The 16,050-nt window shown below is 41.6% G+C and overlaps 1 protein-coding gene across 34 annotated transcripts in view; it reads right to left on the bottom strand.

Moving 5' to 3' along the window:
* Positions 1-16,050, bottom strand: part of CACNA1C (calcium voltage-gated channel subunit alpha1 C) — a 488,413-nt gene that overhangs the window by 67,176 nt on the left and 405,187 nt on the right. For all 34 annotated transcript variants that reach the window (XM_071817770.1, XM_071817650.1, XM_071817786.1 and 31 more), the window contains 8 exons: positions 14,991-15,097; positions 13,411-13,498; positions 12,146-12,253; positions 11,423-11,475; positions 11,169-11,315; positions 10,089-10,290; positions 9,465-9,623; positions 6,439-6,549 (listed from right to left, as the gene is read on the bottom strand). In XM_071817770.1, the coding sequence (XP_071673871.1) occupies positions 6,439-6,549; positions 9,465-9,623; positions 10,089-10,290; positions 11,169-11,315; positions 11,423-11,475; positions 12,146-12,253; positions 13,411-13,498; positions 14,991-15,097 (975 nt within the window). The remainder of the gene's footprint in view (positions 1-6,438; positions 6,550-9,464; positions 9,624-10,088; positions 10,291-11,168; positions 11,316-11,422; positions 11,476-12,145; positions 12,254-13,410; positions 13,499-14,990; positions 15,098-16,050) is intronic.

Genomic DNA, 16,050 nt, shown 5'->3' with positions numbered 1-16,050 from the left:
TACCCAACAACATGCAGACTTCAATCTTCCTTTTTGTTGGATGAGGTATATATTTTTCCCCACCCACAGAATCTGAAACATATTAGCTTTCTCGCACCACTTTTTCACTTGTTCCAACTGAAGGCAGGGTGGTGGGTGGAAATGGCCCTTCCTTTTGCACTAGACAACTCAGTCAGCAAATGCGCCATGTGAAGATGCTGTCCCTACAAAACAGAAAGGGTTAATACTGAAGCTGAGGAAACATTTAGGTGACTACTTAGGTTATGAACCTGCCAAAACCAGCAGAGAAAATCTCCAAAGTAAGAGCTATATGACAATGACAATTGTGTGGCATCCATGAGATGGAGGCAGCTTCCTGCACCATGGGCTCGTGTATACATTTAGACAACCTGAACTATCAATTTATACCATTATACTTCATCCCAGACCATATGATTTTAACTAAATACGATTCCTATGTCTGTTGGATGGACCTGAAGCGTTTTTCAGTGCTGAGCAAAAGATCACTCGATTGTAACCAGTTTTCCTGACATTTTTGTATCAGTGCAGAATGTCTTTGCTTTCTCTGTATAAGCTGGAGAAATAAAACACTGTGATGAATGATGCCAGGACAGAACGTAAGCTACATGAGTATTTCTAAAGGGACTAGAATGAAGAAGTGCAAAAACCATTAGTTTTCCAAGATTAACCAGCCTTGTTCCTGTGGTTCAAGGGGATACATTGAACATAAATTTCAGTTGATGAAAATGCTGGAAGCAATGTCTATTCCTGACAAAGGAATGACAGTTCTGGTTGTGGTGAGAAACTAGAATGCAAGTAGTATGAAGCAGCCAGTGTGACTTAGGGAGAGACTGCTCACAGATCTGTTTATAGGCATAAATGTACTGGAAATGGAGTAGTAAAAAGGGGAGAAAAACGGATGAGTCATTTTGCAGGTTTGAGAAGAGATATCAGTGCATCAAATGCATGATAAATGCTGGCTGAGAGGAGCTTAAAGAGGAGTAAAGAAGGGCAAGCATATTACAGGAGAAAGAAACGCAAAGGATGTGTAGATCCATCAGCAAATGGAGACTAAGAAATAACCATGGGTGACAGTCATGACTTCTGTTACTCACAGGGTCACAGCTCTTCCTGGGATCACATGGGATTATATGCCTTGTACTGAACGTGAAACGTGTTTGAAACAGTGCACAGAAGCCTGAACTCTGCTACATGAAAATGACATTAAAGAATGGCAAGAATTCAGAGTAAAGTAGCAGTCACAAAGGAGGGACTGAACGAACTATCTGAGGCAGGACAGATGGTGTTGTTACAGGCTGCTTTACAAGTAACTGCCAAAAACACCCAGGAAAGAAAGTTGCTGACAGTGTTTGGTGAATGGGATAGATCTGTGATCCATAGTCCCTCTGACAGTCATAATTCCATGGAGGGAGTCCCCAAGATTCCCTTTCCACATGCAGACCTGGATTTGAGAAAATATATGAACATGTGCTTTACTTTATGCATGGGAATAGTTCCACTGATATGCCTTCCCTAGTTTGAGATGGTGAGGACAGTGGTAGAAAATTCTTAGCTCTTGGATTACTAGTCCTTTCCTAGCTAATGAGAGGAGAGATGCAAAGTCTCCTGAAAGAAAAAGGAGATGTGGTTCCTCAGTAAATCAGCATATTCCAGGGAGCTGTAAAGATCTGAAATTCCTGGAGGAATATCCGTACCCATGTTAGCACATACACTGACAGATGGTGCAGTTTCATATGAATAGGAATTTGAAGTCATTGTCTTTGAATTGAAAAGATAAACCTTCAGCAGGTTTTGTAGAGCAGCTGGTCCTTCATGGACTGGTGCTTGTGGGGATTTATTCTTTAAGAAGCTACAACAGTGGTAGCTATGAGCATCCCAGACAGCACAGGACCTCTCATTCCCTTTAGTAGTTTTCTCTGGAAAAAGCATGAAGCAGCAGCTGCTTTCTTCATGCAGGAACTGGAAACAAGCCCACCAGACTGGCTGGAGAATTTGTAAAATTAGAAAAACAAAGCAGCAAAAGGCCTTGGCTCAACAGCGTTACTTTTAGACTCTTTGAAGTGACTAGTCTTGAATCAGACTATGAGCCCCAGCCAAGACAAACACTAAGGTCCATTTGGGGGTTTTGCTTCAGAGCAGCACATTAATACTCTGTAAGGAGATGCAGGGCATGTAGTGGATGTTTTCTTTATCAGCAGTCCTAATCATCCTGAATCTCTCTTGCTCATTGTTAGCATACCCTTCTGTCAAGGCTGCATCAGATATAGATGAGCTGTCTTACGCAGTGCTTGGATTTCTCCTGCAAAAAACCTGGGATAACTGATCCTTTCCTTCAGAAAATGCACCACACAGAAATTCAGAGGCTCTTGAAGGCTGGCCTTGTCCCTGCCCAGCATGCATTATACCAGCAGCAGCTGCTCCAGCAAACACACACCCCTCTTCTCTACAGACTCCCTGGAGACTAAACAAACCAAAACACTGGCCACAGAAGATGGCCAATAAAAAGGTATAAAAAGGGACTTGCTGACTAGAGCAACCAATCTCAACAGTGACAGTATGTTTAGTTAGGAAAGTCCTTGTCTTTCTAACCCCCTTCACATACTTTCTGTAAATGTTAGGAGATGAGCCCTGACTCAGACTTGCCTTCTTATTCCTACAGCTATCCTTTCAATGAGTAAATCCTTGCTCTTACCACAAGAACTAGTTGCAGGGCTGGATTATCTGTGCCGATTCTTTGCAGTCAGGCACACATACGATCGTACTTAATGTCTGTGCAACTGACTGTGTTTGTCTTTTTTCACCTTTACTAACAAGACTAGCAAATAAGAAGGACATGTCTCCTCACAGAAGAGGAGTGAAGAAACAAAAACTGGATACAATAAAAAAATCTATTTGGTCAGAGGCTGCCACCTTTTCTATTGTTAAGTGTTTAATACATAGGTAGCATTGTGGTGCATTACATTGCTTCATACAATAGTGATTGCCACACCACTGCCTGCAGGAAGAACTCTGCATATTAGGAACTCCTCCCAAAGCTGTTCTGCATGGGTACATCCCTGTGATGTAAGAAGCTGGGGTGATAGCAGCTCTGAGTACCTCAGAGACCTTTCCCAGTTCCCTTAGCAATTCTCTCTGGCAAAAGTATGAATAAACAGGAGCTTGTTTCACCTTGCACAGATGGAGAAAACTGTGATTCTCTTTTGCTGCTGCAGACCATTCCTTCCAAGGTGCCTTTAGGAAGTGACTCTGCAAGGGAGAGCTCTGTGGCGGCTGCTTCAGAGCTACAAGTCAGTCACTGCACTGCTTGCTGCAGCTGAAGGTTAGCTGCAGCACCCACTGCTGGGTTAAACACCACCAAGTTGGAGAAAACAGAGGATTTTGCCAGTTTCAGTTCTGTGTCCAGTTCTGTTCTGCCACATTTTCCTAGGGCTGGTGGCTAAGGTAAGGACAAGACACCTTCAGCTACCCAAGTTTCCTGCTTTCTTCTTGTCATTCATAAGGCTTACAGCTCCCTCATTTTAGGGTACTCTTTAGATAAAAAAGAATGATGTTTGGGCACAAATTCAAAATGAGACAAAGCAACTAAAACAAAGGCTGGTTTGTGTTTTATTGTTCAGGAAATGGCAGACAAATCTGCCTTCAGCAGAGATCTCATGAGCATTTAAGCTTGCCATTTCACATCTGGGAAACACTAATATCACCTAGCATCTCATTTCTTTGTCTGGGGGACTTGGTGGTTGTGCTGTAGTGATGTTCACCCAGGTGACTTTTCCAGCTGGTGTTCCTGAGGACACTTTCCATCTGCAAATGTAGCGTGTTTTCATACCTTGAGTGATAGGAGGATACAAGGTCTTGCCAAGCAGAGGGTTGAGGTAACAACTTGCTCCACGCCAGGAGACTCCCACATTAGAACATGTTCTGGGCAAGTTCAGTTTCAATCCCAATGTGCAACCTAAAGAGACACAGATTGTGCCACCAACATTGGTCCACATCAGTCCAAATGGTCATCTGGGAGAGGTGGTTTCCTTCTCTGGAGAGCAGGTTGAGTCAATATGGAGCAGACAATGAAGGCTGCAGGCCAAATCCTTGTACTGAACAGCCAATGGCAAGTTACACAAGGAATTTTGATGTTTCTAAACTTGAATCACTGAATTGGTGCTCAACATAATCCAGTGTGAATATACTGATGGAGGCAAGTCTTTTTGCTGTACTAGTTGTTTTCACAAGTTCATTCCTGTTTTCCTTCCCTGTAAATCCAGTGGTTCCTATTTATTTATTTATTGTGAAAGTGTTTAATTAAAATAGACGTTTAAGAGTTAGTACTATTTTTGTCATACATGCAAGACTAGGATTTGAAACAGCTTTATTCTTTTCCCTGGCTATTCTTTTAAGATGGGCAAGACCCAGCCTGAGGTTATTGTCTGTTGTCTTATTGTTGAGAAGAATTTATTAATACTCCACTATTCTGATCACACTTTTACTATAGTAGCTGAGGATTTAGTTTGGAAATTACAGAATCGTGGAAAATTGGACTGAGAGAGGCCTTGTGAGATGGTCTAGTCCATTCCCTGTCCCGAGGCAGATCATACATTCGTAAACTGTTTCTAAAATGTTTCTAAATTAATCATAGAATGTCAAATTATGGAGATTCCACAATCTCTTTAAGCAACGTGTTCCAATGTTTTGTTATCCAGAGGATACATGTTTACCCTACCTAATAGTTGGTTGTTCTTGAAAAGGAGATTGAACACAGAAAAGTAAGACACAGGAAGTAGAAAGGACCTCCAATATCACCAAGTCCAATTCCTTACAATTAGAAGCAACCATGTCAGGTAAAGTCTTCCTTGTATATGTACAGAGCTCTACATTTGAGTGGGTTGAACTTTTTCCCTAAATTATCAAAACAAATTCTGCTGAGAACCTCATCTTTCTCAAAGTCAAAAATCTCCTGTAAAGTAGAACCACAAAATCAGAAGAACATTACAAAGCCTGTGAAATATATTTTTTGGTATATAATGTACAGATGAGACAAAGTGCCAGAAGATTTGCTTGTTAATAGACATGGCAAAATCTCGAAAGTGAAAGGTAAATCCCTCCTGAAAATTATGATCCCTTCTGAAACAGATGATGACACTTCTAAATTTCCTAAGACAGTGTTTGAGATTCTCAAAAAAACCAAACCAAACCAAACCAAACCACACCACAGTTCATCACCAGGACTGCAAAAGATGCTTCTAACTTCCAGGAGAACTACACCTGAGAAAGGATAGTGATATTGGGCTCAGAAGAAAAATGAAGTTGTGACTCCTCTAAGAAAAAGCCCTAGAAAGTGTGAAAGTAGGAGAGAGTGGCTGGGTGGGAGTACAGTCAACACAGAATTAAAAAGAAAAAGTAAGACTGAATTCAGTAGAATTGAAGAGCAAAGCTTCTGAGATGAGGAAGATGTTAGGTTAGCGCTATGAGGAACTCTTAACTACAGTGATCCTCTAAAAGTTTAACACAAAGGATAAGCATGTCAGACATGATTCTTCTCATCTTTATGGATGTTAAAACTGATGCTTCAGATGGTATATGCCAATACCAATGTATCAAGGTATCATTCAAGATACAACCCCATGTATCAAGGTATCATTGAAGATACGAAATGGCACGAGGTACCTGTGCGTAAGTGTCTGGCTTCCACTCCTTATGACACATCACTGAATTTAAACCCCAAAGAAGAAAACCTTATGTAATCTTCAACTATGTGAGGTCAGAATCTTTGTCATTGTCCTCCAGTAGCTGTGCCAACTTAGTTGGAAGAACTTGAAGGTTATAATCATATCCATGGTGCAACCATGCTACTAGAATGCCATGGCCCAATGGACATGACAATAGTTTCAGTCAGGACCTGCTGAGATACTGAATATTATCAATGAAGCATTAAATTCAAAACTAAAGTAATCCAAACTATCATTGAGATGTAGCCCTCCCAGAAGAAACATTTTTTTCAAAGCTACTAACTCAACATGAGTCACGCTTGATTAACTTCACTTGGGCCAGGAGACTAATCATGGGATGCTATTTATAATTTATTTATGAAAAGTCAGAGAGAGCATTAGAATAACATTCAGAATGGAAAACACGTTCTAGTATAACATAGTGTCACTATTATAACAATGAAAAGACAGAACTAGAAACCTTCTCTATTAGCAGATGTGGCTTTTCTTTTTTGTTGGTTTGGTTTTTAGTGTGTCTACTCTCCAGTGAAAAAGTTATTAAATACATGTGAGACTCCAATCCAGAGAGCAACTGTCCAGCTCAGTTATTGGTGGGGTAATAGATCAGAAAGTTTCACCTCCTCCTTCTCCTCACAGCTGCCCCGCACACATGCACACACACACAGAGGCCAGGAAACTCTATGCCTATAGCACCTACCTTGGGTTTGAAGGCGATTAATTTCAGGACCATCTCAACAGTGAAGAGGCCAGTGAAGAGCATGTTGAGGATGTTCATGGCTTCCTTGAACATGCAGCTCTGACCGTAGTGCTGAAAAATAGCATCCCGGCAGCAGCGTGAGGAACTGACACAGCAGCCCCTCCGTGTTGGTGTTCTCTAAAGAAAACCCCAGCACGCTCCAGTTTTTTTTTTCAGTTTAGAATTCCCATCTCCTTTCACGCACCTCCATGCCTCTGGCCATTTTTTCCATCTGGCTCTGGATCTCCTACCTTTTTCAAAAATGTTTTTGAGTGAGGGTTACCAAAATCACACTTGCCATTCCAGTTGAGGGTTCATTATAAATTTGCATAATGGTACAAGACAGTCTCCAATTGTGTCTGCTATCTCATCCTTCCATAACACTTGGATTACTTTTTTGTTTGATGCTACTGCACAGTCAACAGGGGTTTCACTGAGCTGTTTGTAATTATACCAAGTCATTCCCCAAGTAATTACACTTAATTCAGGATTCTGCAAAGTACATGAGCAGCTCAAATCATATCTTTCCAATATGCATTATCTTGCATTTGTCAACTCTGAATTAAATTTGCAATCATGCTGCCTATTCACTTAACTTTATTAAGATCCTATGAAGTTACTCTCTGTCTTCTACTAATTAATTCAAATAGTGTCTTCTGCAGATGTTGCCACCTCACTCTTCATAACCCCATTTACAGATCATTATACTTGAGACTGATTGACTAAGGTCATCTTCCAGTTCATTTTATAAGACCCCATTTGTAGTTGCTTAACTTTGATAAACTTTAACCAGCTGGGATGAGCTTTCATAGTCTGCATTGGCTCAGGGTAATTTATTTAAAGTAGTTTCAGTTAACACAGTTCAGCTGCAGCTGAAAGACAGCCCAAGGAAAAATATATTGTTGAAGTGTTTTCTCTCGTAACATTTTCCTTGAAAGGCTTTAGTACCTGCAGGACTCTACTTAAAGACCTGGAATTTTACTGGCAGGTGGCTTTTGTATTTGTTGTCCCTTACAATGTTTGACCCAAATCTGGCCACAGTATAAGCCTTTGAAAAACTGTACTTTTCTCAAGATGGATATAGACTTCCTAGAATCTCCAGAGGTGCTGTCTTGCCTGTGGGCTCACAAACATCTCACAGTTTCTAGCCCTACTGCCCTGGGTATGTGCCATTTTCACAGAAATTGAGCATGTTTCACAGCCTTAGAGTGAACATAATAGTCCCTCTCTGTTGCTTCAGGACAGCAGGGCAGTTGATATTTCAGTTCGAGAGCTGAGTGCTTTCTTGGGCTCATGCTGCCTCACTCCCTTGTTGGTACCTTAAGTCAAAACTGCAGAGGAAGCCTTTTCAATGGAGATGGGAAGGAGCTAGACCAGATCCAGAAAAAGTAGGGGGATCAAGAAATCTGTTGAGATTGGACTGGAGGCAGTGAGACAAAATAAGGTGAAAATTAACCAGGAATGCAGACTTAGACTGTTAGTGACTGATAGGAGGCTGAAGCTATGCTTGAGGGGAGGCTGAGAGCTGGACAGACTGCAATTGAGCCAGTGGAAAATGTAGTGCTGGGATGCTAATCTCAAAAGGGAAGCTGGTGTAGGAGTGCATCGGGAGTTGGACCCACAGTAAGGGACAAACTAGAGAAGGGAACAAAGTACAGCAGACAATCAAATAGAAAGGGCAGAAAGACCAGAAAGGATGTTTGTGGAGGAATAACTGCAACTGGGTGTCTGTGGAGTGAAGAGAAGGACTGGTTGAAGAGTGGGGATCTGGACTGTCTAGGCCACAGACCAGGGAAGGGAGCTCGGAGCCGGACTGGGTGAGGAGAAAGTATTGATTTTAGGGAGGAGAGTGACAGGCAGACCACTTCTTAAGCAGACAGAGTGTAGAAGAGAACAGGGCTTGAGTGGCCAAAGAAACTGGGGCTCCAGAGACAGGGTTAGCAGGTGGAGTCTGGGACTGACTGAAAATGACAGGGAGGTGAAGGAGGCTTTGAGGTGAAATGAGCTGGAAGGAACAAACCAGGAAAGTACAGACTTGGGGAAATGTACAGAACAGCTTGTGTCTATGAGAGTCCATTTCCCGAATGAAAGGAATGTAAGACTTCTTTTTCGTAAGCTAGCTACTTAGTAAAGGTTTTGACTCCTTCCTCTTTACTGCTGTTCCATCTGCACATGTTAATCTACTGCCTCTATTAGCTGTTGCAGATCCAGCTGTAAATATTTCTTTGGTGGATTCAAATTAGAAGTTTGAAAAACCTTTGCACAGTAAGGAAAATGAATGCACAGCATAGGGGGTAGTAAGGCCATCAGTAGCACCAGTAGTGAAGCAAGTTAGGCAAACGCCTACCAAGAAATGCTTTAGGTGGAACTGATACCACCATTAGGTGACAGGATAGACAATACACCCTCTCTAGAGGTTCTTTCTAAATGGTTTCTATGGTTTTTCACAGAGCAAAAAAAAAGGAAATACTAGGACCTTCCTATCCCCTATCCCCAGTTTCCTTGATTGCCTTGTTTGCCAAACTAATTGCTTTCTACTATTTAACATAGAAAAACTCAAAATTTAAAATTCAGATCTCAGGTGAGTGGCAGTTCTGGGCTTATTCCTGCATTTCATAGAGGACAAGTCAGATTTTAAAAGTCACTTGTTATTATAGTGACCACTGAATTGGTCTGTGATGCAACTGTTTGTGTGTTGTGGTTTTATTTTTTTTTTTTTTTAAATCTATTTGTTTTTAAGGAGTTAAAACAAAATTGTTGCAAGTGTCAGATATTAGCAGGAAGAGGAGGAGAGGCAGATTCCTTATTTTAATTAAAAATCATCAGGAGTGAACACGGTACAATGGTTTTTATCATGTTCTTCTCCTTCCTCCACCTCAATACACGGTGTGAAGGTGAAAGTAGGTCTCAGACTAGGCTATTTCTTCATTTTCCCCAATAAAATCTAATAATTCATCACCTGTAGGGTTTTATGCTTGCTTACTTACTTGCATGGCCAGGCAGATGGTGTTCAGCAGGATCAGAACGAACATCAGGTATTCAAAATAGGTGGAGTTGACCACATACCAAACTTTGTACTGGTACTGGTTTTTAGGGATGTATCTCCGCAGGGGCCGGGCCTTCAGGGCATATTCTACACACTGGCGCTGTGAAAGAGGCAGCGTAGATTTAAAAATAAGAAACAAAATACAAAGTTGGTCAGTTACCCCAAATATAATAAGAACACAATGTATTTCAAGTTCTTTACTGAAATGGAAATACTTGGTAGAAGAATTTCTTTTAGGTTGTAATCTGAATACGCATATTCTACCTGTTGAAGAGTTCCATATGCATTTACTTTGGCCAGACAATGCTGTCATGTTCATCTAATCTTAGTGAACCAAATGCAATAGCACACATTTTAAGTACATGTTGTCCCATCATCAAATCTTACAGCAAGATTTTTTTTTTCACCTGACTCCTGAAAGATGGTAGTGAAGCCAGCTTAGTGCTGTATAGTGTTGTATCTTGTTGGTAATCTTCACATGTTCCTCTCTGTATGTATTTCTCTCTTAAATGCTTATTCTCAATGTATTTTCAACTTTTAGTGGCAACAAGGCATTGTAAATTACCTGGTTTTTGTCCAGCTCACAGTTCTTGTACTCTTGTTCTCCTTGTTCCTGAAATGTGACGATGACGAAACCAACGAAGATGTTCATCATGAAGAAAGCAATGATGATGATGTAGATAATAAAGAAGATGGAGATCTCAACCCTGTGATTATAGATGGGTCCCACATCCTCCATGTGGGAATCAATGGACCTATACAGCAACCTGAAAGCAAACAGGAGCCCAATGCAGAGAAATCTGCAATTGCCTTGAGGCCTTATAGATGATATTATAAAGTTTAACTTTGTGATTTTCTTCTACTTGTATCATGATTAATTCACTCACAGATGAGCAGACCTGCATTGATCCGAATGTGAACTCTTACAAAAGAGAAGACATAGCTCTTACCAACTTTACACATTCAAACCTGCTCAGAGGTGAAATGTTTCCATAGTTGATCAATTGAAATCTAAAACAAAAGCATGCCCTTCAGTTAACAGAAGACAGGAGAGTTTGTGTTGTTGGGAAGTGCATTTTGTAAGAAAAAGGAATCTCAGCTCTTTTAACACTGGTTAACGCTGCTGTTGGCATTACCCCCTGACATGCTGTGTGCACATGTCACTCTGACAGAGTGGAGGTGTGGGAGTCCTTGGCCCCTGTGGCACAGACAGCACAGCCTGGTAAGATATCCTATGTCTGCCAATATGGTAGAGATAGCACTGCTGTGTTTCATATTGTCCTACTGGCTCCGTCAGGAAACTTGCAATACCTAGCAATACTCCTAAGTGCCTGACAAAAATTTAATATCCATTTGTATACGTAAAATTTGTAACAAATATTGATATCATTGCTACTACTGGCAATCATTTTTTTAGGAGTTAGTGACAGTGCTGTGCACTGTTTGCAAGTACAGGAACAGCAATTCTTGCAGGCCCTGAGGAATGTACAAAGTACATAATACTACAATGCTACTACTGCTATATTTAATGCTTTAGACTTATTTAAATACACAGAATGAGAAAGACTATGCTCTGCATTTGAATTTTCTCTTTTGAAATGAATGAGGACATTGCTAGTGTTGCATTGGTCCAACAAGCACTCACTCTGGCCATCCCTCAAAGGTTGAGACAGTGAAGAGGGCCATCATGGCAGTCAAGACATTGTCGAAGTCAAACTTGCTGTTCTCCCAGCTCCGAGGTTGTATCATTGGCTGGTTGACCTCACCATCCTTGTATGTAATGTAGTATCCTCTGTGGATGGAGAGCAGAGAGAGAACATGGTAGAACTGCACTTCCAGGAAGAGGGCCTGAGAGTGGGTGGACAGTGAGGGGGGCTAGCTGGGAAAGGTCACACCCACCTGCATTCTGCTGCTGTCTGCTTGGAGCTATCAGTGCAGCTGTACAGCTTGCCCTTGAAAAGGAAGAAAGAGGAATGAAACTTCCTTTCCTGACAGTACAAGGGTTAGGGCAGATCATGTAGCAAGGGAACTGCATTTACTACTTGTTTAATTGACTATGAGTATGTTTACATGCTCTTTTGCAGGTAGATGTGAGAAAACTGGATTGAGAGTTGCCTGCATCTGGGTAGCTCAGAGCACAGGCTTTTATCTGCTTGGACAGTACTTTTATGTGCACATCCTGAGGCGCATGACCACTGAGTGCTGCAGAACACTAGTTGTCAGAAGGGTGGTGAAGGGCAAAGAAATAAAAGCAGACATAAATAAGTGAATTAATAACCTCCAATGATTATCTGGCATGCCCATTCCTGTAAGTACTAATCCTTTAGAGCACCCCCTTCACCTCCCTGGCACTAAGTCATGCCACAAGCTATTTAGGGAAGAAAGAAATTACTGATGTTACTGATAATTTCTTATGATTACAGATGAAGGCCAGGAGTTCTGAATATGCCTCATGCAGTTTTGGTGAACTACTGGTAGCAGGAGCCCAGGTAACACTAATAGTGCCCCAAAATGTTTTACACAGAAGACTCCATCCCCCTTCATGTTTCTTCATGCTATTTTTCTTCCCACCCCATAATACAGCTCAGGGTAATGGATGAATGAATGGGTCAATGGTTTTACCTTAAACAACTGAACTCCAATGCAGGCAAACATGAACTGCAGCAAGGTGGTGACAATCACAATGTTTCCGATGGTTCGAATGGCGACAAACACACACTGGACCACATGCTGCAAATGGAAGATAGGAACAAAGTAACTTGCAGGATTGTTCTGAGCTGCTCTGGCTAAGGGAGAAGCTCAAGACTAAAAATACAAGTAAAATAATTTCATTTAATTATTGCCCATTAAGTAATGTCTCGGGAAAAGGGAGAGAAAACCAACTTGTTATGTTCCTCACCATACTCTTAGAAGCAGGCAGAAAGGGACAGCAAAATACCAAAGCTCAGCTCTCTGAAACTTCCAGCATCACTGACTTTCATAGCTGGGCACCCACCAGCCCCACAGGAAAGAATTTATCTAATACAGCAATGCTACATTAAAATAGGTTTGTGTGCCCATCTGTAAACCTTGCAAGCTTCATCATTTAACCTTAGTGGTGATGTCTGGCCAGCCATCTGGAAAGCAGTTTGGCAGAAAAGGACTTGGGTGTCCTAGTGGACACCAAGTTGAACATGAGCCCTCTCTGCAAAGCTGACAGATGGTATCCTGGGCTACATTAGGCAAAGTACTTCCAGCAGGTTGAAGGAAGTGATCCTTCCCTTCTACTCAGCACTGGTGAGGCCAAACCTGGAGTCCTGAGTCCAGTTCTGGGCTCCTCAGTACAAGGCAGCCATAGATCTACTGGAGGGAGTCCAGCAAAGGGCTGCAAAGATGATTAAGGGACTAGAACATCTGTCCCATGAGGTAAGTCTGAGAGAGCTGGGACTGTTCAGCCTGGAGAAGAGAAGGCTCTTGGGGGATCTTATCAATATATATAAATACCTGAGGAGAGGGTGCAGAGAAGGCAAAGCCAGGCTCTTTTCAGTGGTGCCCATCGACAGGACAAAAGGCAATGGGCACAAACTGAAACATAGAAGGTTGATCTGAACATTGGGAAACACTTTTTTACTGTGAGGGTGACGGAACATTGGAACAAGTTGCCCAGAGAGGCTGTGGTGTCTCCCTCCTTAGAGGTATTAAAAAACCATCTGGGCATGGTCCTGGGCAACGTGCTCTCGGTGGCCCTGTTTGAGCACATTTGTCAGACAGGACAATCTCTAGAGGTTGCTTCCAACCTAAAACATTCTGTGATTCTGCTGAAACCCTACTCAAACCACTACATAAATCCTTGTAGCCTGAAATACATTGAGTTTACTATTTACACAATGCATTGAAACTCTTCTAACCTTTAGTCCCTTGGCTCTGTTGATGGCTCTCAGTGGTCTAAGGACTCGCAGAACACGCAGGATCTTTACCACATTGATGGCATTGGACCTGGAAGAAAGTATGAGAAGGTTTGAGAAATACAGGATATAGGGGATGTGCTGTGAGGGCAGATGGATTTTACACGCTCTTTCTTGTTTGAAAACTTACATAGCTTTAGAGTGCTTAGGATAGTTAGAGAGGCAACTCTTTGCTATGGCACTTCAGGAATAAGGAAACTACTCTCTGATGTTAACTTCATTGGTCTTGCTTCCTGATCTAGACAGGCTCAAGTATACATTCCCCTGGCTTTCACTATCTCTGCTGTATTAATGAGGGCAATAGAACATGGGCAGGGTATTTTTTTTTAAGCAGAGCAAGTACTCTGCCAAATACTCTGTATATGTCTATGATATGGAAATTCTGCCAAGATGTAGTCACCACAAGACACTTTCAGATAAGCTTCAAAGAAGCATTCTACTGAAATATTCATAGAAGAGTGGAAACTCCAGGTGACTCCAGCATTAAAGGTATACCCTCCACTTTCAGTTTGATCCTGCAATGTGTTTGGCCTCTGTTTTGCAAATCAATTAAGTGTGTACATAAATTTAAGGATGTGGAAACTCCCACTGAATTGATTAGGATGACTTAGGTACTTAATTTTAGTGCTGAACATAACTTCTGTGCTACAAGAGAGTTCTCTGCATCTTCACAGATTAAAACTCTGAGAATATTCTCCATGCCATATGACATCAGACCCTCCTACTGATTTTGGGAACAGTTTTTTGCTAACATATTAAGAGTCCAGCTAGGTCTGCAAGAAAGAAATAGCAGGTCAAAACAAGCACTGTACCATTCTCAAGACCTCGACTGAAAGCCTGATGGACCTGACAAATCCTTCTTCTTGACTTAGCTCTGGAACATAATATAGGTGAGCTGCTAACCTGTCATGGTAACAACTGGGAGCTTATTTGTTATCAGATGTGATACTACTTAGGAAACTCCCTATCTGACACACAGAGTTCCACATAGTCAAGTAAACTATAAACTTATTGAACAAATTAACAGATCAACCAAGACAAAGTGGTAGGACAGAAGCAGGATTGACTGTTGCTGCCCCCACTGCTCTGCAGATCCTTGCATAGCTCCTGAAGCACTTGATGGTCATCCACTGACCAAGACCCACAACATCTTAATAAGTAGCAAAAGATTATCACTCCATTTTCCAAGGAGATCATGAGAGGTCTAGGAGGGAACAATAAGTCACTTAGCTGTACTGAGCAGATACAGTGAATCAGAGATCTTGGAACAAAGCTAAGTGTCATGATTCCCAACGGACCAAGTTTCTTGTTCTCATTTGCTCTTTCTGGAAGGTCCCCCCTTCAGGTCACTAGTGCAGCATCTCCCAGTTATTACCTCCCCTCTTGGGGATGAATTTTAATGGTGTTGATTCATTTGAGAAAAATACCTCCAGGCTCATGAGAAAAATCTTACCCAGAGGCGTCACCTCCCAACCTGGCCCTACGATCCCCAAAAAACAGCCAGTTGAAAATAGTGCACTCACTGGATCCCAAAGGAGATGAGCGAAACGCTGACCACCAGCAGGTCTAAGATGTTGAAATAGTTTCTGCAGAAGGAACCCTTATGGAGGAAAGCCCCGTATGCAGTCATCTGCAGGAAGGCACATGAAGACAAAACCACACTTTGGCATTAGCATCTGTTCAGAAACCAAACCCATCTGGTTGTGCTCAGACTATTATAACTGAGGAGGGGCAGTATTTCTAACATAGCAGACAATTTACCCCCAGACCCCAAAGGGGAAGTTGAGTCCCCATTGAAAGAAAAGAGAATGAAAAAAACAGTAAGATAAACATGAAAGACCTAACTAGGGAAAGCCAATACTAGGTTCAGTGGGGAAAATGAGCACTTTGAGTGCATAAAGTACGTAATATTTAGAATCAGCAAAGCAGCAGAATGACTGTTTGCAAAAACTATTCTTTGCATCATATGTTTTTCCCTTTTTCTTCAATGGCAGAGGACACTTGTGAGTATGATGCTTGTGTTATATAAAGGCTTCTTTAGCTAAATTGAATTAAAAAAACATTAAAAAGGCTCTTTTGTAATGTTTTTCAACGCTTAGACCAGCTGCAGTGAACAGTTGAGCTCTCTTCCCTCTGTGAAGAAAAAGCAGAATCCCTCAGGAACTTGATGCTTTAGATCTGAACTGAAGCAACAGAAGAAACTCCTGCTCTCTTCAGTTTGCTCCTTCCATTCAGCTCAATCCTACACCCCTTTTCCTATCCAGTTTCCTCCACTTTTATTCTAGAGGCAATTGAATTTTCCTCACAAAGCCCAAGGTAAGATTCCTTGAGACAGAATGGTTTCATTGTGAAGGTAATTATTATGAACATCAAACAGCAGAGGAAGGGAGAAATGTTGCATATTTTACAAGTGACTCTCGGCCCCATCTGGGTATGAGGAGGTATTGAATACCTGCTGGCCTTGAGGAGGATGTCACAGTTCCAGAATTGGATTAAGTGACAGTGTAAACAGAGATGGGTCTCAGCCACAATGTCAGACCTAAACAGAGCTAAAAATTTGAATTCTAGACTGAGCTTAGTTAC

The sequence above is a fragment of the Patagioenas fasciata genome, chromosome 1 (genome assembly GCF_037038585.1).
Source record: "Patagioenas fasciata isolate bPatFas1 chromosome 1, bPatFas1.hap1, whole genome shotgun sequence".
NCBI lineage: Eukaryota > Metazoa > Chordata > Aves > Columbiformes > Columbidae > Patagioenas > Patagioenas fasciata.
The sequence above is the reverse complement of the archived record's forward strand: the minus strand, read 5'-3'. Positions and strand labels throughout refer to the sequence as shown.